Here is a 21,278-nt window from a genome sequence, read left to right on the forward strand (position 1 = left end):
GACAAAAAATTACAGTCCACCCCAAATGCCAATGGGCCCGGGCTGAGAAAGAGCCTTTTATTTACTTTTATATACAGAAAAGTCACCTGTGCCCACTCAGCCCAGTTTGGTGGCCAGTTCTTTAGCCTTTGCCTTTTCCAGCTTGGCGATGCGAGCCACCGACTTGGGACCCAGGACGTTGCCTCCCCAGTGGCGGCGGATCTGCAATGACAGGAGAGGCTGTTGGCGTGGGCTGTCGTTGTCAGGCTCTCGGAGCCATGCTAGGTCATGCTGTCTTCTCCTTGGCCACTCCAAGTCCTTTGCCCAGTAGGACTGCTCTGGAGGAGCTGGCCGGTCCCCCAGAGACAGGCCTGACTTACCCCAAACGTTTTGTGCCCAGCTGCTGCTTACCTCATCGTATCTGTCGTTGTAATTGGTTCTGACGGCTTCCACCAGCTTAGCCAGAGCTCCTTTGTCTTCCCTGAAAAGGCGGGAGGGACAAGGGGGTCATCAGCATGTTACCTTTCCAGAAAACAGGAATAACTTCCTTTCTATAGCCCCAAACACAAGGCCTTTGCCTCAGACACAACATGACCACATGGCTTATTCAGGTGAAGAAATTCGTAACCATCATCGGCAAAGATTCAGATGAACGTGTTGCTTGAAGGTAGAACATTTGGTCTTTAAGGTAAAATCCCGAGAAGTGAATGAAACGTACCGGGGGAGAGGACTGCCTGACCTCTACTGACGTCTGGGAGTTCGGGGGCCCCTTGCATACTTACGAGTTAACCTGTGTGAAGGCGACAGTGGTGCAGGTCTTCCTGTGGACCAGTCGCCCCAGCCTGGCCTTCCCCTTGATGATGCAGTAGGGAACCCCCATCTTCCGACACAGGGCAGGCAGGAAGACAACCAGCTGGAAAAGCGCATTAGCTTTAGAACGTATATTGGTCAAAAGCAGTAATTTAGAAGCTAACTTAGCAACTGCTCAGGGTTAAAAAGCTCATGTTTTGCACTTCAAGGTTGAATTCAGTGAGAAATCCACATCATCGCAATGGCTATCCGTGGGATCCCTCATCAGTACTGTTTTCAACGGAAAGCATTCACATGCCTACTTGGGCCTCTCGAGCCAAACTCCAGCTTACTTCCAGTCTTCCCAGTACTGACATGAGGGCCCAATCTAACTTTAACAGCGTTTAGCAACCGATCCGACACACCTCGATAGGATCCACATCGTGTGCGATCACCACCAGCTGAGCCTTCTTGTTTTCCACCAAGGTGGTGACGGTGTTAACCCCTGGAAGCACAAACAGTTTGCATGAGCACTTCACGGGGACTGCCCAGGTCACAAAAGCAGCTCTACTATGGTACACACCCAGCTGTGGCTCAGGGTTAAAAAGCTCGGATTCTGCTCTCCACGGTGTTTCCAGGTGAAGAAATTCATACATCACTGCCAACAGCCTGCCCCACCCCACCACTCACCCTCTTTAAGGAGGGGCCCACTCACCAGCTCGAAGGACAGGGGGCCTCTTAGTGGGGACATCCCCTTTGCCAGCAGCCTTCTTCTCAGCCCGGGCCAGCAATCTCTGCTTCTTCTCTTGCTTGGTCTCCGGCCTGTATTTGTGGGCCAGCTTGAGCAGCTGAGTGGCTGCAAGAATGAGGTCAGTTTAGCCTCGCGTTTCAAGCTCTGATCTTTGCTATCTACGTGATGCTTTAAGTCACTGTCCGGAATACTATCGTAGTGCAAATCTCAGACCCCGGGGCGCCTGGGTGGCCCAGGCAAGTGTCAGACTCCTGATCCTGGCTCAGGTCATGATCTCCAAGTTTGTGAGTTCAAGCCCTTAACAGGGCCCTGCGCTGATGGCGTGGAGCCTGCTTGGGATTCTGTCTCTCCTTCTCTCTGCCCCTCCCCTGCTTGTACCACCAAGTGTGTGCTCTCAACAGAAATTAACTTAAAAAAAAAAAAAATCTCAAACTATGTACGAGATCACTTCAGCTATGCCACCCTCGCGATCTGGAAACCAGACAAGATAACCTAGATTTTAGTAAGCCGGTTTTCTGCAAGTACCCAGAACTCCTTAAAGACCCCAGATCCAGCCCTAACTGCCCAGGAAACGTCTCCGTGCTGGTTTACACAAACTCACCTGTTTGGCGGTCCAAGGCCTGGGTGAACTGGTTAATCGCAGGAGGCACTTTGAGACGTTTATAGAGAATAGCCCTTTGCCGCTGCAGTCGGATGTAGCGGGGCCACTTGACAAAGCGCGTGAGGTCCCTTTTGGGCTGGATGTCCTGTCCTGAGAAGTTAAGGGCAACGATGTAAGTGAGGCTCAAACTCCCGGTCAAGTTCGTGTTTAGCGCCACTTGGGAGGGTGTAGGTGCATCAGCGATCTTGGTGGTTTAAAGTGTCATCACCATCTCTCGGATAGCAAATATTCTCTTACATCATCTGCACACAAACACCTATGATCACGGGGCACTGGCGACGCTCCCTCATCCAACAAGCAGCCCAGCGGTCCGCCCATCAGTGCAGCGGTCAACGTGCCTGTGCGCGCTGCCTTCCTGGTGGCCAAGCCGAATCCTAGCGGAGCTGACACACACTCGGGGGGAGGGACAACGAGGCCACGCACCCTGTGCCGGCGTACCCACATCCCAGCCAGGGGGAACCCCACACCCGCTGAAACCTATCAACGGGGCAGGAACACGACCCTCGCTCCGCTCAGCACACTTCCGCTTTTCCGCTGCCGTCCTCCCCCCACCCCCCTCCTTACTCACCGATGCCAAAGTTCTTGGGCCTTTTCTCAAACAGGGGGTTGACCACCTTCTTGGCCTCCTGCTTCTTCACAACAGCAGGGGCCGGGGCCACCTTCTTCCCCTTGGCCTTCTTCCCTTTCGGCTAGGCGAGAAGCGACACCCAGATCAACCCCACGCTCCCGCACGCGCTGCTCTGGAGGCGCCCCGATCCCCCCGCCTACGAGCAGAGCCTGACCCCCCAGGCCCCGGCCAAGGCAGCCCAGAGGCGAGCGCGGCGACGGCCCGTGTGCATCAGCGATCTTGGTGGTTAGGAGCGTCCTCACCATCACTCAGACGGCAAATACTCTTCACATCACCTGCACCACCCGGGCTGCCGCGCCCGCCGCGTCCCAGAACTACGCGCCCCGTCTCTAGGGGCCCGGCACACGGCAGCCTCCGCAAACAGCAGCGGTGGACTCGGAACCTCTCGCCCAAGGCCGCCGGGGGAGCCCCCAGGAGCTCGGCCCCGTCGCTCCGAGCCCCGCATTGCGGCGCTGCGCTCCGCGCCGGGGCCCTCCTCTCTCCCACTCCCCGACCCAGCCGCCGGGATTCTACCCGGCCCGGTGCCACCCCGCCAGGCCCCGCGGGGCTCCCCTAGCGCTACGCCGTGGAGGGATCCCCGCACGGCCACGCCCCGAAGAGGATGGCAGTGGATAGAAGCCGGACCCAGCTCAACACCGAGAACCGCCAGATCGCTCACCATCTTGGAAGGCTGGAGAAGAGAGACAGAAAAAGAGAATTGTGGGTAATATGTAGGCGACCTCGGAGATCGCGAGAATTAACGCCTGCGCGGGATTTCGGATTTAAAGCCACAGGACAGCTCTCGCGCGCTTCCGCCCGGGGGCGGTGCCTACCGCGCCTACCGCGGCGAGTCGGAGCTGTACGGGAGCGGAGCGGAGACGGCGGCAGGGAGCCGGGTCTTACTGGGAGGGACGCACGCTCGTCTCCACCCCGACCGAGTGCCCGTCGCGCCGGGCTCTGCGGACCAGGTGGGGGCGGCGGAGCGGGGTCGCCGTCTTTTCTCGGGTGTGACCCTCCCCACTAAGCGGCTCCGAGGCCGCGAGTTCCGTCGGTCGGCGGCGCGCAGGCGCAAGGCTCCTGGCGCGGAGACGGAGGTGGCCCGGGACTACCCCCAGACCCCCACCCTGAGCGAGGGAGCCTTGGGCGCGGCGGTGGCGGTAGAGTCGGAGGGACTCCGGCGGAGGGGCCGGGGAAGGCTCGGGCCTCGCCCCTGAGCGGCCGGGACACGAGTCCCCGCACTGTGCCTGTGTGCGGATGGTGGGACAGGTGTGCTTAGCGGAGAGGGCCTCTCCCGAGATCCCAGTTCTGCTGGGATGTGGGCGGCTGAGGCTGGCTCCGCTCACCCGGACTCTGGCTCCCAGGTGGCGACCGGTGGCCCCAGATCTCTGTCCCTGCACTGCCTGAGGCCCCCGCCATGGCCCAGCAGAGAGCCCTGCCGCAGAGCAAGGAGACACTGTTGCAGTCTTACAACAAGCGGCTCAAGGACGACATCAAGTCCATCATGGACAACTTCACCGAGATCATCAAGACTGCCAAGGTGGGCGCCCCGGGGTCTGGGACCAAGGGAAGGAGCAGGGTCTGGGGATGGTGGTGAGCTGAGTAGCTGGCCTGCTCTGGTCAAGGGTCATGGGGTGGGGGGGAGTGATTTCTGCTTTCAGCAGCACCCACTGAACATGGAGCAGGTGCTCTGTGCCCGGTGGTGAGGATACAGCAGTGAACACACAGGCCCGGCTTATGTCCACATGGGAAAAACGTTTGGGAGGACTGTGCGGTTGGGGGGGGGGGGGGGGTCAGCAATGACAAGCAGGTCAACAGATGAAGCTGGAGAGGAGTCTAGTCAGATTGCCAGGGTTGGACGTCCGGCGCCACTTACGAGCAGTGTGGGTCTGGGCGGGAACGAGCCTTCTCAGTGCCTCGGTTTCTCCCGCAACCTAAAGCCTCTGGCGATTGGATGACTTTATAAAATGGTTGCTGTGGGGCCTGATGGGGGCCCAGATGCGGTAGCTGTTGCAAGTGAGTGAGGTCAGTGAGAAAAGTTGGGGAGGCTCCTCCAGGACGGTAGCGTGGCCAGTGTCTGGGTGGGGCTGGATCTTTGAGACTGCTGCCACCCTCCGGAGGCTTTCTGAAGACGATGAAGCTGGCTGGCCCGTGTTTAGCGTTTGTTCACCGTGTGTCGCTGTATGCCCAGGGCCGTCTGGGTCTCCTTCCGTTTAACCTTCACGGAAACCCTCCACGGGGCAGTACTGTCATTTCTATTCTTAGAGAAGGAAACCAAGGCTCGGGAGACTCAGTGATTTGCCAAGGTCGTTCTGCTAATAACTGGCAGAGCCAGGATTTGCACCCAGGGTGTCCAGCTCCTCACTGCAGAGTGCCCTGACCCCTGCCTGGCAAGACCCCCCGTGAAAGCCCCGTCCAGATGGACAGGTTGGAGCAGTGACAGGCCAGCAGCACTCCTGGCGCCTCTGTTTACCGTCGGAGACACCTTGAGTGCACTCTCGGGTCTGCCCTGCCTCAGCTTTGCCCTCCTGTAGACCAGGGATGGCAGTCGGGGCTTCGGTGAGAACGTCGCAAATTAACGGTGGTCACGTGCTTAACGTGGCGCCCGGCACCCTGGAAATGCTCCGTAAATGGTCACTTAAGAGAACCACGTTGTGCCTTTACTCGTTTGGCAGTTGGTTTACCGAGCACCTCAGCCAGTGACCCCGTTTCACACAGAACAAGGCTCCACACCCCAAAAAAGACTTGCCCGAGACCTCCCTGCACGTGGCGAGGCAGTCAACATACACAGGCATCCACCTGTCCCAATGAAGGTGCCCGTTAGCTCCTTAGAAGATGACGAGAGGGGGTGCGGCTGAACGTCGCCCAAGGTCAGGTCAGCAGTGCCCGGCGGAGAAGGTACAGCAGACGACAGGCAGGAGGCAGCCACTGTGGGTGTGTGCAGCCGGCCAGTCACCTGTGGGCTGGGGCACCTGCCGATTCTGGGCTTTCTCGTTTGTCCTCCAGATCGAGGACGAGACTCAAGTGTCGAGGGCCACTCAGGGCGAGCAGGACAATTACGAGATGCACGTGCGAGCTGCCAACATCGTGAGTCACTAGGTGGAGGGCACAGCCTGGTCCGCACGGGGGCTTTCCGGTGGGGGGCGGGGGGAGGAAGGGCAAACCGATCCTCAGGAGACTCCTCTCGAGGGGAGGGCTGTCTGTGGCAGTCGTGTGAGGGGCGGCAGGCGGTGGGCCACGTCCATCACGTCGAGCGCCGTGCGGTGCTTAGAGAGGGGTCGGCCCTCCTTGGCTGACGAGAAGGCTCCTCGAGATTCACTGGGGGAGAAGTAAATTGCTGAGCGAAACGAGGTGTGCGTTTTAATCCCTTCCGGTGCCACAGAACGAGCACATTGACCAAACATTCCCGTCAGCGTGTGCCCACCGGTGAGAATGTGTGGGGAGAGCCCCGAGGAGTCGCGCCCAGCTGGCCCGCACGCTGCCCCAAGGAAGCGCGGGGCAGGCACGAGGCAGGGCGGCGGTCTTATCTGGGGTTTGAGGCTCTGTGAAGTGGGGGCTCAAGGAACCCATGTGATGGGAGTGGAGCACCGCCTGGAGAGGAAGCTGGCGGCCCCGTGGGGCTGGGAAGCCCCGGGGAAAGCCTCTTCTGCAGTCAGGGCGGGAGCCAGGGACCCTGCCCTCCCGGGACTCCTCTCTAGTTCTCTCCCTTCCCACAATGACCCTGGGAAGGTCCACGCCCTAGTCCCACGTTACAGAGGAAGAAACGGAGGCAGGGCCGCCGTGGCCTCCTCACCACCCCTGCTCTGCTCCTGGTGGCCGCAGGTCCGAGCCGGCGAGTCCCTGATGAAACTGGTGTCCGACCTCAAGCAGTTTCTCATCCTCAATGACTTCCCATCGGTGAACGAGGCCATCGACCAGCGCAACCAGCAGCTGCGAGCCCTGCAGGAAGAGTGTGACCGGAAGCTCATCGCCCTGCGGGATGAGATCTCCATCGACCTGTACGAGCTGGAGGAGGAGTATTACTCGTCCAGGTACAGATAGGGCCGGACCCCGCGCAGAGCACACCCGTGGGCCCGCGCCCGGCCGGCAGTTCAGAAGGTCCCGTCTTTCCGAGCCCTTCCTGGTCTTGGCGGCACAGCCCCGTGCCCGGGTTTGAGAGCAGAGCTCGTGGTCAGAGCCACTGGTGGACAGACGATTTATATTGACTGCCAGGCCCTGGGCAGCAGGATGAAAATCGCAGAACTTCAGGGGTTGGGTGGGCCAAGCCTGAGAAGGGCAAGCGGGAGCCAGCATTTCCTGGGGGGCTGCTGGCTGCCTCACTCTGGGCCTGTGTGGTTCTCTTAGCTTGTTAGCCAGTATCTAAACATTCCAGCTGGAGCTGGGTGAGCTTCTGGCAGCCCAGGTTCACGCCCAGAACGTGCAGGACGCTAGTGCCTGCCTAGGGATGTAGCTCCACGTGGGCGTCACCGAAACCTCACGGCGCGTATCAGGGTCCACAGGGGTGCGAAGGAGGAAAAAACTCGAACCGAGGATGGCCTCGAAGGCCGGGCCGGGGGTACGACCCCACTGAGTTCCTGTTCAGCTCGGCCCGGTTCACAGACCGGAGCCCTGCTACATGCTAGGCCCATGCTGGGCCACAGGGATACGGCAGCTGGCAGGACCTGTCACCCCAGCCTGCGTGCATGACTTAGAATTCCAAACCCTGAGTCTTCTGAGCTCGAGGGGCCCTGAGAACTCAGAGTCCCTGTGTGATTCACATGGAGGAAAACGGAGGCTGGAAACTGGGAGGCCTCGCTCCTCTGTGCCCCTTGGCCGGAAAAATCAAGTCTCGTTCAGACAGAGTCTGTGCCCCCCATGCCCTTGCCCACACAAACCTGTGGGGTTTGTTCTTCCTGTGCTGGCTTTCAAACGCTCCTTCCTGTCCCACGGAGGCCATGCTGGGGCCACAGAGGCCCAGGGCCAGCACTCTCTGTGGTCTGGGCCTTGGTTTCCCTGCCCTGTACTCCATGCCAGCCCCCACTGTCTTGGTCATCTTGGTGTCTATGAGAAGGCATAGTGTCTCTCTTTAGCTGGAATGGTCCTAGACTTTTCCAGAGGGTTCTGGGGCCACCTCTGGTCCCTGAAATCTATTGGCTCAACAGATACGTGGCAGATACCTCTTAAACACCCTCCAGAGAGGGGTCCTGAGTAGGTCCACAGGGGTAGGGGTGTCTCAGACCACGCTGGGACATGGCTCCCAGCCCCACTGGATACTGCATGATCCCTTCATGTCCCTGTGTGTGTTTCCTGATGTTCCCGAGGGCCGGGCGTGTGGACTAAGTGGTTACAGGACAGCAGTTCAGCCCTGCCTGTTGGGGTTGGGGGCCGGGGCCGGGGGTGGCCATGAGGGACCTGCCCAAAGTCACTTGACAAGACTGCAGGGAACCCAGGGGCCTGAGTGGCAGGCTTCCCATGTCCTGCCCCGTCAGTCTCTGGTTCCCCCAGGGGGTTCCTTGCCATCGTTGGAGCCGCAGGAGGCTGAGTTCCTCTCGGCTGTAAACACCTGCAGAAGGCGGGGCCTCTACACGGGGTCGAGTCCCCTAGAGCTCCCAACCCGGGTTGCCGTGCCCTGCATGCCCGTGGCCGTGCTCACCTGCTTCCTGTTCACAGCTTGCTCTTTCTCTGCCTATCACCCTGCACTCTCCTTGGGCTGCTGCTCTGTGCCCAGACTGCTGAGGGCAGGAGGAGCAGGGGAGGGAGTGAGGGGCGGGGCCGGAGGAAGCAGCAAGCCAGTTAGACGGGTGTGGGGACCTCGGTGCTCTAGTCGCCCCTTTGACAACCCTAGCGAGCCGTGCTGCTCACCCACATCCTCACCCGTATGTGCCCGTGCCCGGGGAGGCTGCCGCCACCGCAGACCCCGTGTTAGAGGCAGGGAGACTGAGCTCGGGGGGGGCTTAGGCGCCTGTTGGAGACCACACGGCTGGTACAGGGGTACAGAATGGAGCGCCGGGGTCTCTGGTTCTGATCACCTCATCCGGCCATCCCTGCTGAGCGGAGATCCCAAAAAGACCAGGTCTCCGCTTTTGCGTCCTCGCGAAGTGTAGTGAGTGTGGAGGGACCACAGCAAGCTCTGGGCGCTGCTTTCCGGGGTCTGCAAAAGGAAGGCAGCCAAGCTGGGAGGGACATGGCAGCGCAGGCCGCTCAGCCTTGTGGCGGTCAGCTGGGAGGGACTTGTCGAGGTCACACGGGTGGCTGCTCCTGGAAGGCCGCCCTTCAGGATGCTCCGTAGGACCCCGAAGCAGGTGCGGCCGCACGTACCCACCCTGAGCCAGGCTTGCCTGAAGAGGGGCCCGCACACAGGAGGGGAAAGGCAGATTTGGGGTGTGGTCTGTTTTCTTAACTCTGCTTCTGTCTCGCTCCCTGCCCCGCCCCGGCTTCCATCCACCTCTGCCTGCTCCTGTCTCTCCCTGGGTTTCTGGTGGTGGAAAAGCTCAAGTCTTTGCGAAGCTAATGACCTGCCTCTGTGCGAAGCTTACTGGAGGCTGGACCTCGACACAGACTCTGCTGATGGCCTCTCGGCCCCTGTGCTGGCGTCCCCGGAGCCCAGCGCTGGCCCCCTGCAGGCTGCAGCCCCTGCCCACTCCCATGCCACTGGCCCCGGCCCCACAGAGCACGCCTGAGCCTCCCAGGGTTCCCCTCCCCGCAACCCTAGGTTCTTAAGTCTGGTGTGGCCTCCTTGGGACCTTTAGCCCGGGGACAGCACCCCCCAGAGTGTTGGGGAAGATACTGCCCTCAACCGTTTCCAAGGTAGCCCGTCCCTCGGAGATGCCACCTCTGTTCACTGCCCACCTGGCCTGCTGGGCAGACGTTTCCTAGACAGTGTGTCCAGGCCAATAGTGGGGCCGGAGGACGTCCTGCTACAAGCCACAGGGTGGCACTCGGTGGACAGTACTGGCCAAGTCCACGCTCCACCTTCCGGTCTCCTGTGCAGAGATGCACCTGCTGCTTTGTCCTGAGGGCCCCTGGCAGCGGACCGTCCCCGCAGGGTTGTGGTGGGGAGAGGGATGCTGAGAGCAAGGGACCTTCCTCACTCTGCCACACACATTCCGGTGGGTTTTGTAACAAGACAGTTGAATAAAAACAGCACTGCCATCTCGCATTGGTTGGCTCCTTCTTGATGGTCCGGGACCAGTCTGGGATCACCCCCGGTTTCCCGCTGGCTCTGGGGAGAACAGCTGCTGGGCTCTGCCTGGACAGCCTGGGGCTCCAGGTAAGCCTTCCACCCACAGGGGCTTTGGGCAAACGGGGACTTGGTCAGTTTGGGGCTAACGGCTGCATTCCCGTCGCCTAAAACTGCCTGGGAGCTGGGAAGTCTGTAACGCTTGGCGACTAGAGAAATACTGGCATCGTTGCACGTCACAAGGTCCAGCTGCCTGTACTTCGGTCCCATCTTGTCCTCGCTGGACCTGGCGTTGGTGTGGCAGTTACCTGCACTACGGGGAGGAACGGCCACGGGCTTCGAAGGGGTTGAAGCGTTGTGTCCGCAGCCACCGAGCCGGGGAGGGAAGCAGCAGAAGTTGGGGCTCAACCCAGACGGGATGCTAGGCCCAGTGCCGGGTGCCAGGCCCCCCCGAGAAGGGGTTTCGAGCCCACGCCCTGTCGCCAGCGTGCCTCCTCGCGAGGGAGACGGCAGTTGGTCTACGGAGGAGGTGGCAGCACACAGTGCAGTCTCAGGGACAGGGAAGGACACAAGCCCAATGGTGTTGGGGCGCAGAGACCCCCATGGCCAAGCAGGGGTGCCACACAGGTGGGAGCTGGGGCCCAGTCCTGGCTCTGGCCCTGGTTTTCTGGGGGTGGCCTGGGGAAGGCTCCGCATCGAGGAGACCGGTGATGATCTCTTCCTGAAATACCCTCGTTGCAGAAATAACTTGTATCTGACACTGACGAAGAAAAAAGGACTGCAACCAATGGAGCACGTGTGGGGAAAAGGCCGATGGAGTGGACCAAACTTGACGGGGGTTTCGACTGTCTTCAGTGTCATGACACCGGAGCAACAGGCTCTCTGCACCATCAGTGTCTTGTTCTCCTGGGCTGAGGCCACCGTCCCCATTGGAAATGGAAAGCGAAGTGGTTTCTCCCCCCCCCCCCCCCCCCCCCCACCGAGCAAGGCAGCTCCCCACCACCTCCTCCTCTCTAGCCCACGCCCCCGGCAGCAGACCTCACTGGAGAAACGGGCTCTTTGTTTCCAGGTCTCTGTCAAGTCTGCTTCAGGCCGGCTTCGTCTCCACGACCCCGGCCGAGCTACGGGTGTTAAGGTCCCCTGTGGCCTCCGTGTCACTCAAGCCTGGTCAGTCCTCAGTCCTTCCTGCCTCTGTGTCCCAGGCATTTTATTCCAAGAACATTCACACCCCTGGCAAAGTTATAAAGGTCGCATAAAGAACACCCACCTGGGTGCTTTTCTGGATTCACTTCCTGCACCTCTGCTTGCTCTCTCATCCATAAAAGCCACGTGAACGTCAGCCGCAGACCTCACGCCACCTCACCCCTAAATGCCTGTCAGCTTGCCTCTCTAGGAAAAGCAACTCTCCACGGCCCAACGCCAGCATCAGGCCCATGTGAACAATTATCCCATAATATCATCTAGTATCATGACACTTTTTTTTTTTTCTGTTTTTAATGTTTATTCCGAGAGAGTGAGGGAGGGGAAGAGAGGAGAGACAGAAAATCCCCAGCAGGCTCTGCGCTGTCAGCGCAGAGCCTGACATGGGGCTCAATCTCCAGAACTGTGAGATCATGACCTCAGCCAAAACGGAGTCGGACGCTTAACCTGACTGAGCCACCCAGATGTGCCTCGTGACACATTCTAACATCCCCAGTCGTTCTCTAAATGTTTATTTTTGAATGTTTATTTCTGAAAGAGCAAGTGGGGAGGGTTAGACAGAGGATCCAAAATGGGCTCTGCGCTCGAACTCACAAGCTGCAAGATCATGACATGAGCCGAAGTCGGCCGCTTCACCGACTGAGCCACACAGGAGTCCCTCGAAACATCTTTTTACATCTATTTTCATTTTGCGTTGCAGTTAGTTACTATTTCTTACAGCCTTTTGAAATCTAGAACAGGATCAGGGTGGCAGTCTGGAACAAGTCAAACACAGTTCCGGATATACTTTGAAGGGAGAGCCAACAGAATTCACTCAAGGACCGGATGTAGGGAATGAGGAGGCAGGGTGGCTTCAAGGTCTGACTTCTGTGCCTGGAAGCATGGAGTGGCCTTAGCTGAGGCAGAAGGCAGGCAGTGAGGGGAGGTGGGGTCGGGGGAGGCCAGGACCCCTGTTCTGTACATACCCACGACGATGTGTCTCGTGTCCAAATGTGGGCCTGGAGTTCAGGGGAGTCAGCAGCACCGAGTCATGAGCTCTGAAGGGAGTCACTGCACAGTAAGAGTTAACAGAAAAAAGAAATGAGACCCAAGGAGGAGAGTAGGTGTCAGGGAGGAGGTAGGATCTGCTGGTCACACCCTCCAGAAAACTCACAGATGAATAAGGCCCATGAGTCAAGATTTGCACTCAGAACTCAACTCTTCTCCCGGCCCTTTGGCAACGCTGCTGCCATCAACCACCTCCCGCCCAGACAGGACCTCAGCAAAGCCTCAAAGACCCCCTGGAGATGGTCACACAGGACGGAGAACCCCAGACTGGTGGTGTGGACTGGAAGAGGACACATCATCCCCCTCCCTTCGCACATCCCTGTTCCTCTGCGCCTCTGGCTTTGATGGTGGAAACGGACGGTGCCAGGAAGGACACGTTTATGGCTCAGTGAGTGTCCTGGAAATCTACCGTGGGGGACAACAAAGCCATCCTCTCCTCAAAACGTCACCTCACAGCAAAGATCCCAGGCAGAAAGTTACATTCTTACTGCTTCGTCAGAAACCTTTTCAAATAGCTTCTGAAATTGTAGTTTATAAATCCAAGTCCCTGCCCCCTCCCTCCCTTGAGGAATAAGGCCTCCCCTACTCACCCCAAGGCAGCCCCTAAAGGGCTGGGTGTTGGGACAAAGCCTGTCACTGCCATGAATTGTGGAACAGGGGTGCGGTGGTCTCCGACCTCAGGCTGAACACTCCCCTCCCTTCCCTCGTGAGTTAAGGGATAAGCCTTGTCCTAAATCTTAGCCTGTGGTTGCCCTGTCCAGAGCAAAGACTCCAGTGGGTCTTCCTCGAGCGCCCGATCATCCTCCCTCCCGACACCTCACATCCCTTCCTCCCGGACCTTTCTCCTTGGCACTCCCCGTTACCCGACTCATCCTGCGCTTGCCTTACGTGTTCCCGGTGGCCACACACACGCAGACCCGCCGAGGACGCCGCTGCGTGTCTTCTCAGCGCTGGCATCTCCCGCCCTCGCAGCCCGCCCGGCACCTGCTGGGCGCGCGGTGCTTTCGGAGCGGACCCGCTCTCGCCGGGTCCCGCTTCGGATCTGGGTCCCCAGAGGGCTGAACCACGGCCGATCAGTCCCGTCGCCCCCGGGTACTGAGCGCCCACTGTGTACGCGGCACCGTGCCGGCGGGGGGGGGGGGGGGGCGCGGCGGCCGGAAAGTCACAGCACCGTCGCCATCCCCGCCCGAGGGAAGAGGCCGGGGGCCACGGAAGCCCAGGACCCACAATGCTTTGCGCCCCGCCCCGCGCGTCTCTTCCGGCGGAGCCAGGCCTGGCTAGTCGAGCACCGCGCGCTGGCGGCTCGGCGCTCGGCTGGCGGCGCCTGCGCACGCGCGGCTTCCGGCGAGGGCGGTCCGGCGGCGTGGTGAGGGTGTCGCGCGTGTGTCTCCCGGGAGAATCCCAGAACCCGCGACCATGGCCTCTCTGCTCGCCAAGGACGCTTACCTGCAGGGCCTGGCCAGGAAAATCTGCTCCCAGCCCAGCCCGGAGCCGCAGAAACGCAAGTCCGGTACAGCGCAGCCGGGGTCGGGCCTGGGAGGGCTGGGGGTGGGGTACGCCCCTGCGCCGCCCCGCGCAGCCTGCGGGTGGGTGAGACACGTGGGTGCGTGAAGCAAGCCCGTAAGACGGTGGAAAGACTCATAAGGGTTATGTACAGTTGTCACTGTTTCCCTGCTTGTGGGCATCAGCTCGGGGGTGCCAGGGAACCAGCTGCGTCCGCTCACCGGGCCGGAGGCCCCTGCGGGGCCTGCAGGAGGTGACCCGATGGGATGGGGGAGGTAGGGAGAGGGCGGGAACGGGACGGCTCCTACCAGTGGGGTGTACCGGGAAGTCCGTACACGAGCAGGTAAGACAGAAGTTGGCACTTGTGAGTGCTGCCAGGACCCGAAGGGGCAGAGAGCATCAGCGTCTGACAGGCAGCTACACGGAGAACGGCCTTTTGTCTTTATGCGAAGCAAACGTACTCATTACCGGAAGTTAGGAAATTTGAGGTTTCTTAGCACTGGGCTGTAACTTTATACGTTAAAAGATTAGTTTTTCTTCTGTGAGTGTCTCAGCGTTTTAAAACGTCTCATTTCGTACTCGGTGTACTCTTTTTGTTAGCTTAAATGAAAATATTTCTTGATCCTTTAAAAAAAAGCCTGTGTTCTCGTTTTTGACGGCTAGGTAGTGCTTTGTAATGTGACAGGTGGCTTAGCTTGTCCTTGTAGGTGAGTATTCAGGTTTTTCTAGTTTTTCCCTGTGATGAACATTTTTGAGGTCAAACCTTGGTGCGTAACCGGGACGGATTCTCATAAGCAGACTGCTGGGTCAAGTGTGGATGTGTTGCAGGGTTTTACCACCTGTGGCCAGTCTCCTTTCTCAGGTCTGTGGGTGGCTCTGAGCTTTACAAAAGGACAGGGGTCTCTGCACGCTCCGTCCTGATTCGCCTACAGTACCCTGGGATCAAAGGTTTTGCAAAACTTTCATGCAGGTTGGATGGGTCACAAAGGTTAGGACCGCAGCCCTTTATGATTTTGTATTTCAGCCAGCAAAACGCGAGGTTCAGAAGCTTCTGGGCCCCCAAAAAAGAAGAGGAAGAAAGGACAGAAGAAATCCTGGGAGAGGGAGGAGAAGGCTGTGGAGCCAAAAGCCCAACCCCTAGGGGAGAAGTCTCCAGCAGCTTCCAAGGCCAGAAACCCAGCAGCAGCCACGGAGGAAGAGGCCTTCACCTCCACAGGATCTCCTGCAGGTGGAGATGTGGGGCAGGGCTGACTGAGATCATGTGAAAACGTGGCCCTCTGTGGACATGAGAAAATACGGTGTCACGCACATTTTTGGGGTGTTTTGAGACTTTCTAGAGAGGAGGTTTTCAAGGGACAGATCCCAGGGAATACATAGTGGTTCCAGGCCATTTGGCATTGGGGTCTGGTGAGGGGCAGGGTCATGTTCCCCTGAGGACCTTGCCCCGAGGAGGCTCTCACTGCCTGCAGGTGTCCAGAGTGGCATCACGAGAGCTGACCTGTTGGGAGAGGTGGGGAAGCCCCGCCTGCAGAAATTGGAAGAAATGAGAGATGGGTTTGTCTTGACCCATCAGAAGCCTTTTGTCTTACCGCACGGGGGTGTTCTGTTCTGGGGGCCAGTCCAGCTTGGGGAGTGGAGAGTAGTGTTTACTAGAACTGTCCTGCAGGTCGACGAGTGGCCACTTGGGGAGTGGGACAGTGTGTGGGGTTTCAGGCTTTGAAGCTGGACCTTGGGAAGAGGGACGGGAAGGTCAGGCAGGGGGTTTTCTCTTAGCTCCCACTTTCCTCACAGACGTCGAGGTCACAGAGTCTGATTCTTTGTTTGCCCTGGATGTTCTGCGGCAGCGGCTACGTGAGAAAATACAGGAGGCCCGGGGCCAGGTAAGTTGGGGGGGCTGCTGGGGTGTAGGAAGCAGTGTGGTTTTCTGCAGTGGTTTTCCTGCTTTGCGTGGAGGAGAAAGTACCTTGGTGCCCTTTGTGGGCTTGGTCCTCAGTTCTGCCAGCCTGGGCAGCCGCTGTTCCCACCCCTGCAGCAGTCTTGCCAGGGCCATGGCGGTTTTGGTTGGCAGGAGATCAGGTGTAGTTTCTGGCATCTTGGGGAGACTCAGTTCCCACGGTAACCTGCTTTGTATAGTCTGTGCTGTAGGTTCCCTGTGCCCTTGGAGAGAGGCTCAGTCTGTCGAAGGAAGCTGCCTTTGTTGGACATGACATCGGGCAGCGCTTTGTCCTCTTAACGTCACGATAGCTCTGTGAGGTGGCGAGGGTCTGCAATGAGGTGACCAGTACAGGAAGCACCAGACCTAACCCTCCTGGGTTTTTTGTGCTGAGTGACATAATCTTTCCACTTAGCTTCCACCTGCCCTTTCCCTGGGGACGTACCCTGGGCCTCTTGCTGTGTGGGACAGTCCCCCAGCTTCTTTGTGCAGTGCCCTGGGACAAGCCTGGGGATCGTTCCTAAGGGGCAGCCTGAGCTCCGGCCTGGCCTTCCTGCCTGCAGGTCTGGGTCAGTCTGGTAGAGTTCTCTTTTTGGCCTCCGGACGGAAAAGGCCATCTGTGAGAGCAGAGGTTAGGTGAGTCACCGGCAGAACAGCGCCATGGTCAGCATGGGCATTGAGCGTCCTGATCTGATGCCGAGTTCCAGGTGTCCTCGGCTAGGCCTGTCTTCGTCTGCAAAACGATGGAGGACACACATATGTCGAATTATTTGTAAAGGGCCCTGGTGCAACGTCCGTGTCTGGGAACCGGAAGCCATGGTTCTTACCTGGGGGTCCTCGTGTCCTTTTTGGGGTCCCTTGGATTCCGGGTGACAGGTTGTCTCCCGGGGGAACACTGAGTTCAGTGAGCACTTTGTCTTGCGCAAGCGTTTCCTCACCCGCTTTCCTGCCCTGATTCCACATCCCAGACCGGGGGCCCCGAAATTGGGAGGCCCTCGTGAGGGAGCTCTGACTCTCCTCCTCCTCCAGGGCAGCACCTCGGAGCCGTCTCCCGCGGCTCTGGAGAAAAGACGCCGGAGGAAGCAGGAGCGGGACCGCAAGAAGAGGAAGCGGAAGGAACTGAGGGCGAAGGAGAAGGTGGCAAAGACCACGGAGGCTGTCGAGCCGCCCCGCGAGCCGCCCCGAGAGGAGGCACAGCTGGGGCTGCTCTTCAATAAGGTGAGAGGCAGGTGCGGCCGTGCAGGCTCGGGGACCCGGGCTGTGCCCCCAGCTGGCCACGTGGCCTGTGTCCCGAGGCCGCCCGTTCGCGGAGGCGGGTGGCGGCAGTGCCTGCCCCTGGGGTGCTCGTGGGGGGCTCACGGGAGAGGCGCGCCTCGAAGCTGGAGTTCACGGGGGTTGCCGCCCGCAAGGTGGAGGTGAGTGCGGGGGAGCCGGCCGGCAAGGCCCAGCGCCGGAAGGAGAAGAGGCAGAAGCTGAAGGGGAACCTGACGCCGCTGACGGGGAAGAACTACCGGCAGCTGCTGGAGCGCCTGCGGGCGCGGCAGGGTCGGCTGGCCGAGCTGCGGGGCCAGGACGAGGGGAAGGCGCGGGAGCTGGAGACCAAGATGCGGTGGACCGACCTGCTGTACAAGGCCGAGGGCGTGCGGATCCGGGACGACGAGCGCCTGCTGCAGGAGGCCCTGAAGCGCAAGGAGAAGCGGCGGGCGCAGCGGAAGCGCAGGTGGGAGAAACGCACGGCCCACGTGGTCGAGAAAATGCAGCAGCGGCAGGACAAGCGGCGACAGAATCTGCGCAAGAAGAAGGCGGCCCGGGCTGAGCGGCGTCTGGACAGGGCTCGCAGGAAGGGCCGCATCCTGCCCCAGGACCTGGAGCGGGCCGGCCTGGCGTGAGGACCCGGGCCGCGTCCCTGGGCACGCGGGCTCCGTGGGCTCAGCTCGCGTGTGGAAGGAACGGTGTCCAGAATGGAGGCCCACGGTCTTTTGGATCCCTGTAAGGAGTGACCGGGTCCGGGTTCCCGCCTTCTCTTGGGAGGCCAGACAGCTCCCTGGAAGTTTGCAGGGTGGGGGTGCAGGGGGGCGCCTCCCTGGCCCTTTCTTCTCCTCCCAGTTTACAGGAGCAGGGCGGGAATGGCCTTTGGGACTGCCCGTGTCCTTGCTGAACTCGCCTGGAAGGGAGGGGTCTCTGTAGACCGAGCCAGAGGTGGAGTCTCCGGTGAGGGCGAGGGCGAGCTGACCTGGGTGTGGCCAGAAGGGAGTTATCTGGGGTTTATTTGTAGGAGGAACAAAAGGTAGCACTTAGGTGAACACACGTTCAAAGTCTCAAGGTGCCTGCTAGATCTGCACGGTGTGTATTAGGCTGGAAAGAAAGGGGGAGACAGAGGAAAAACCGAAGCTCAGACTCAGCGAGGGAAACGAAAGATGCCCAGTTCGGCAGCGGGACTCCACGCAGACCTGCAGGGGGGCAGGAGGGGCACAGACGTGCAAAACCCCGGGGCGAGGGGTGGGGGGGCTCATGGCATATAGATTCTGTTTGGGTAAAGCTGTTAATAGAATTGTTTTGACTCGGGTTCACTTAAGAAGCAGACTGCCGAAGGCCACCTGGGTAGCTCGTGACTGAGCTAAGCGTCCAACTCCTGATTTCGGCTCAGGTTGTGTCTCCTGGTTCATGAGTTCTAGCCCCAAGGGAGGCTCCACGCTGGCAGTGTGGAGCCTTCTTTGGATTCTGTCTCTCTTTTCCTCCCCTGCTCGTGCTGTCTATGTCTGTCTGCCTGTCTCTCTCTCACAATAAACTTAAAACACACCCAGCAGACTGTAACGGAAAGGCTGGTGTGGACAAAGTGGACAAAGCTGACTTGAGAACGAACGGCACCGTGAGGAGGAAAGAACAGCCCCCCCCCCCCCTGTCCCCCCGATGGAGGGGTTCCGTGCTCCCAGCAGGCAGAGCGGCTCTGACGACCCCGGGACTGGAGCCTTGAGTCTGCCCAGAGCGGGAGATTTCTGATTCTTTTCCTAGGCCTGGAAACATTAGGCAGAACTCTGGTGGATGTGGAAGGTCTGGAGGAGAGTCACGAGCTCGATCTAGCAACACAGAACGGCGTGTCTGGAAACACACGCTTTGCGCGTCTCTGAAGCAGCAATGAGAACTGAGCATCTGGTCTATAAAGGGCGTTTTCGTTTCAAGGAGTCAGACCGGGTGTGGTGTCCGGCCACGGCAGGGTTTCGTCGTCAAAGTCAAGAGGTGGTCAGAGTTTCACGTTTGGAATTTCAAAAACACACTCTCGAGTCTACCTGTGGGTGGTTGTGGGAGGTGGAGCCCGACTCCCAGGTGTCCGTGCTGGGAGCGTGTCCTGTGGCAGGTGGCAGCAGGAGCAACTCCTCCAGGGACAATAGTGGGCAGTGGGACGTGGCCAAGGGAAACTCCCAGGACGAGTCTGGGAGGCCCGATAGACCCCTGTTGGGTGTCGTCGCCTCCAGTGTGGGAAGACAGCGCAGCACGGTGGAAGAAATCTTCAAGGGCCTGACGTCGGAGCGTTTCCAGAGCCAGATGGCGGAAGTTCCCCCTCCCGGGGTGGAGGGGATTGGATGAAGGTTGCCCCAAGCAGAACACCTGCCCGGAACAGTGGTTCCAAGTGTCCCGAAGGCCATGGCGGTGGGAAAAGGAATAAAGGGAGAAAGCTCACCGAAATGGAGTCGGGAGGCCGGAGGGAGGAGCACTCGTGCACTGTGCTGCCTTGCGTCCATCGTGGGAGGAAGTGTCACCGACCCAGCAGAAGCGTCCTCGACAGGAAAGGGTCGTGGTCACAGGCTCAACAGGGAAGGACGCTGCACCTCCTGTGAGACACCCAGCGACCCGGCCAGTGGGGAACGGCCCTCGCCCTGCGCTGTGAGTCTCTGGGTCAGGACAGCCCTTCCCAGCATCCTCCTCGTAAAATAATCCCCCCTTTGTTGGATTTGCCTGTGGTTTTGCCCTAGTTTGCGTGTCCCGGGTTGCAGTTCTCTATTCCTAAATAAACACGTTTTGCTGGTAAGGTCACTGGTAATTGTGTTATTATTATTTTTAATGTTTATTTTTGAGACTGTGTGAGCAGGGGAGGGGCAGAGAGAAGAGGGAGACACAGAATCCAAAGCAGGCTCCAGGCTCTGAGTTGTCAGCACACAGCCTGACGCTGGGCTCAAACCCACGAACCGTGGGATCGTGACCTGAACCGAAGTGGCTGCCTAACGGACTGAGCCACCCAGGTGCCCCTGGTGGTTTTATTTTTAAGCTCAGCACGAGTCCCCTTTCTCCCCTGGCCCTTTGGGTGAGTCTGGGAAGGAGCACAGCCTGCCTTCCCTCCTGTCCAGGGGCCCTAGGACTTGAGCTGATGGACATTGAGAAATTCGGTGAGTGGCTGGGACCAGTCAGGCAGCTCTAAGTGAGGCTTCCGTTCATCAGATCTGGTGGGGGTGGGGCGTGCAGAGAGAGCTGTTTCTAGACCCTGGTGGGTCAGCTCATCCAGTTCACTGCACCAGTCATGGGAGCCTTGCGTACGTGGCCTGTGGAAAGAAAAGTGCTGTGTGTTCCCTGCGGTCGGGTCCTGACGCCTGCGTCGGCCCTGAGCTCAGTTCTGGTTTCGTCCCAGCACTCCAGCTTCGGAGAAGAGCTGCCGTGTGCTGCTTCTCCAAGATGCCTGAACTCGCACGTGGCAAAGGTGTGCCTCTTGGATCCTTCCAAGACAACCTGTTGGGCAGATGAGCAGGTAACAGGGTCAGTAAGGCCCTTCCAGCAAGCCTACGTCTCCACTGGGGCGTCTGACCTTCCTCTTATTCCAGGGAATTTCCAGAAGCCTCACTTACCTTAGTGTGCGCTTCAGGGGACTCCAGGTTTTGGCCGAGCAACAGAGGAAGTCACCGAATCCTTCCTAGTTCCCTAGCTAACCTGTGGACTCTTGATTCCAAATGGAAGCCAGTCTGAAATTACATCCCGGGGAGTTGTTTCTAGAGAGCACGTTGTGAGTCCTGCGGGGTGAACGAGACGGTTGCCGAAACGTCAGCAATGTTCTGGTCTCCAGGCTCTGGAACGTGATAGCTTGAGTTTGGAGCCTTGATCCCCCAGAGGACAGATACAAAATCGGCTGGAACTTCCTGGCACTCCAGAGCTGCACGCACTCCTGGGTGTTTTCACAGAACCACCAGTAGGTCCTTTGTTTCCTCATTCATACTTTGAACTCTTTAATAACTATATCTGATAAAATAGAAATAAAAGCTATGTGTAGTTTGCTGCTGCTGCTGCTGTTTCACTGGCCGAGGCAGCCCGACATGGCTGCTCAGTCCAAGTGTCTGGGAAGGTTTTCTTCGGCGCACGGCTACAGCAGCCCTCCTTCCTGGCCAAGCACTGCCCAGATGTTCCGAGACGTTCCTCTGGATTTTCTCCAGTACAAAACAGCAGATGTTTCTGTCCATTTAGTGAATTGAACCTTCCTACTTTGGCCTCGTAACTGGGTGCTTGGAGCCTGTTGGGGTGCGACTCTGCTTATAGGTCTAGATACTAGGCGGCGAGGTGGCCTTGGGGATGAGGACGCTGGCTCCTGGCAGTTTTGCTGTGAAGTTGAAACCGCTCTTGACGGTAAAGGTTATCGGTTGAGAAAACAGGCCGACCAAACATTGGATCCGA

The 21,278-nt window shown here is 59.0% G+C and overlaps 3 protein-coding genes, 1 long non-coding RNA gene and 5 other non-coding genes across 12 annotated transcripts; 2 read left to right on the plus strand and 7 right to left on the minus strand.

The window, feature by feature from the left end:
- Positions 1 to 26: 26 nt before the first annotated feature.
- Positions 27 to 3,567, minus strand: RPL7A (ribosomal protein L7a). The gene is made up of 8 exons (XM_019434936.2): positions 3,467 to 3,567; positions 2,749 to 2,869; positions 2,121 to 2,270; positions 1,484 to 1,624; positions 1,194 to 1,273; positions 762 to 892; positions 391 to 460; positions 27 to 201 (listed from the first exon to the last, which is right to left on the minus strand). The coding sequence occupies exons 1-8, from the start codon at positions 3,467 to 3,469 to the stop codon at positions 97 to 99; spliced, it is 801 nt and encodes a 266-aa protein (XP_019290481.1). The 5' UTR covers positions 3,470 to 3,567; the 3' UTR covers positions 27 to 96.
- LOC128778724 (small nucleolar RNA SNORD36) lies at positions 553 to 619 on the minus strand. Its single transcript, XR_008424450.1, has one exon. It is a non-coding gene; the product is annotated as a small nucleolar RNA SNORD36 (small nucleolar RNA).
- LOC128778722 (small nucleolar RNA SNORD36) lies at positions 960 to 1,031 on the minus strand. The gene has a single exon (XR_008424448.1). It is a non-coding gene; the product is annotated as a small nucleolar RNA SNORD36 (small nucleolar RNA).
- LOC128778723 (small nucleolar RNA SNORD36) lies at positions 1,358 to 1,432 on the minus strand. The gene has a single exon (XR_008424449.1). It is a non-coding gene; the product is annotated as a small nucleolar RNA SNORD36 (small nucleolar RNA).
- Positions 2,353 to 2,427, minus strand: LOC128778725 (small nucleolar RNA SNORD24). Its single transcript, XR_008424451.1, has one exon. It is a non-coding gene; the product is annotated as a small nucleolar RNA SNORD24 (small nucleolar RNA).
- Positions 3,015 to 3,088, minus strand: LOC128778726 (small nucleolar RNA SNORD24). Its single transcript, XR_008424452.1, has one exon. It is a non-coding gene; the product is annotated as a small nucleolar RNA SNORD24 (small nucleolar RNA).
- A 60-nt stretch (positions 3,568 to 3,627) lies between the features above and the next one.
- MED22 (mediator complex subunit 22) lies at positions 3,628 to 9,918 on the plus strand. Of its 2 annotated transcripts, none has more exons than XM_019434938.2 (5): positions 3,628 to 3,755; positions 4,149 to 4,324; positions 5,791 to 5,871; positions 6,607 to 6,815; positions 9,254 to 9,918. In XM_019434938.2, the coding sequence occupies exons 2-5, from the start codon at positions 4,202 to 4,204 to the stop codon at positions 9,441 to 9,443; spliced, it is 603 nt and encodes a 200-aa protein (XP_019290483.1). In that variant the 5' UTR covers positions 3,628 to 3,755; positions 4,149 to 4,201; the 3' UTR covers positions 9,444 to 9,918. The 2 variants fall into 2 exon arrangements, with proteins under 2 accessions (XP_019290483.1, XP_053764506.1); XM_053908531.1 differs by lacking the exon at positions 3,628 to 3,755 and adding an exon at positions 3,818 to 4,053.
- Positions 9,919 to 11,653: 1,735 nt separating this feature from the next.
- LOC109258292 (uncharacterized) lies at positions 11,654 to 13,456 on the minus strand. Of its 3 annotated transcripts, XR_002076277.2 has the most exons (3): positions 13,079 to 13,424; positions 12,109 to 12,193; positions 11,654 to 12,016 (listed from the first exon to the last, which is right to left on the minus strand). It is a non-coding gene; the product is annotated as an uncharacterized LOC109258292 (long non-coding RNA). The 3 variants fall into 3 exon arrangements; XR_002076276.2 differs by having other exon boundaries at positions 11,654 to 12,193; positions 13,079 to 13,456; XR_008424399.1 differs by lacking the exon at positions 13,079 to 13,424 and adding an exon at positions 12,781 to 13,064 and having other exon boundaries at positions 11,654 to 12,193.
- An 82-nt stretch (positions 13,457 to 13,538) lies between these two features.
- SURF6 (surfeit 6) lies at positions 13,539 to 19,653 on the plus strand. Its single transcript, XM_019434974.2, has 5 exons — positions 13,539 to 13,700; positions 14,718 to 14,921; positions 15,485 to 15,573; positions 16,656 to 16,844; positions 17,036 to 19,653. Exons 1-5 carry the CDS (start codon positions 13,607 to 13,609, stop codon positions 17,513 to 17,515), a joined length of 1,056 nt encoding a protein of 351 aa, XP_019290519.2. The 5' UTR covers positions 13,539 to 13,606; the 3' UTR covers positions 17,516 to 19,653.
- Positions 19,654 to 21,278: the final 1,625 nt, after the last annotated feature.

Source organism: Panthera pardus, unplaced genomic scaffold (assembly GCF_024362965.1).
Source record: "Panthera pardus isolate Hobbes unplaced genomic scaffold, ASM2436296v1 HiC_scaffold_20, whole genome shotgun sequence".
Taxonomy (NCBI): domain Eukaryota; kingdom Metazoa; phylum Chordata; class Mammalia; order Carnivora; family Felidae; genus Panthera; species Panthera pardus.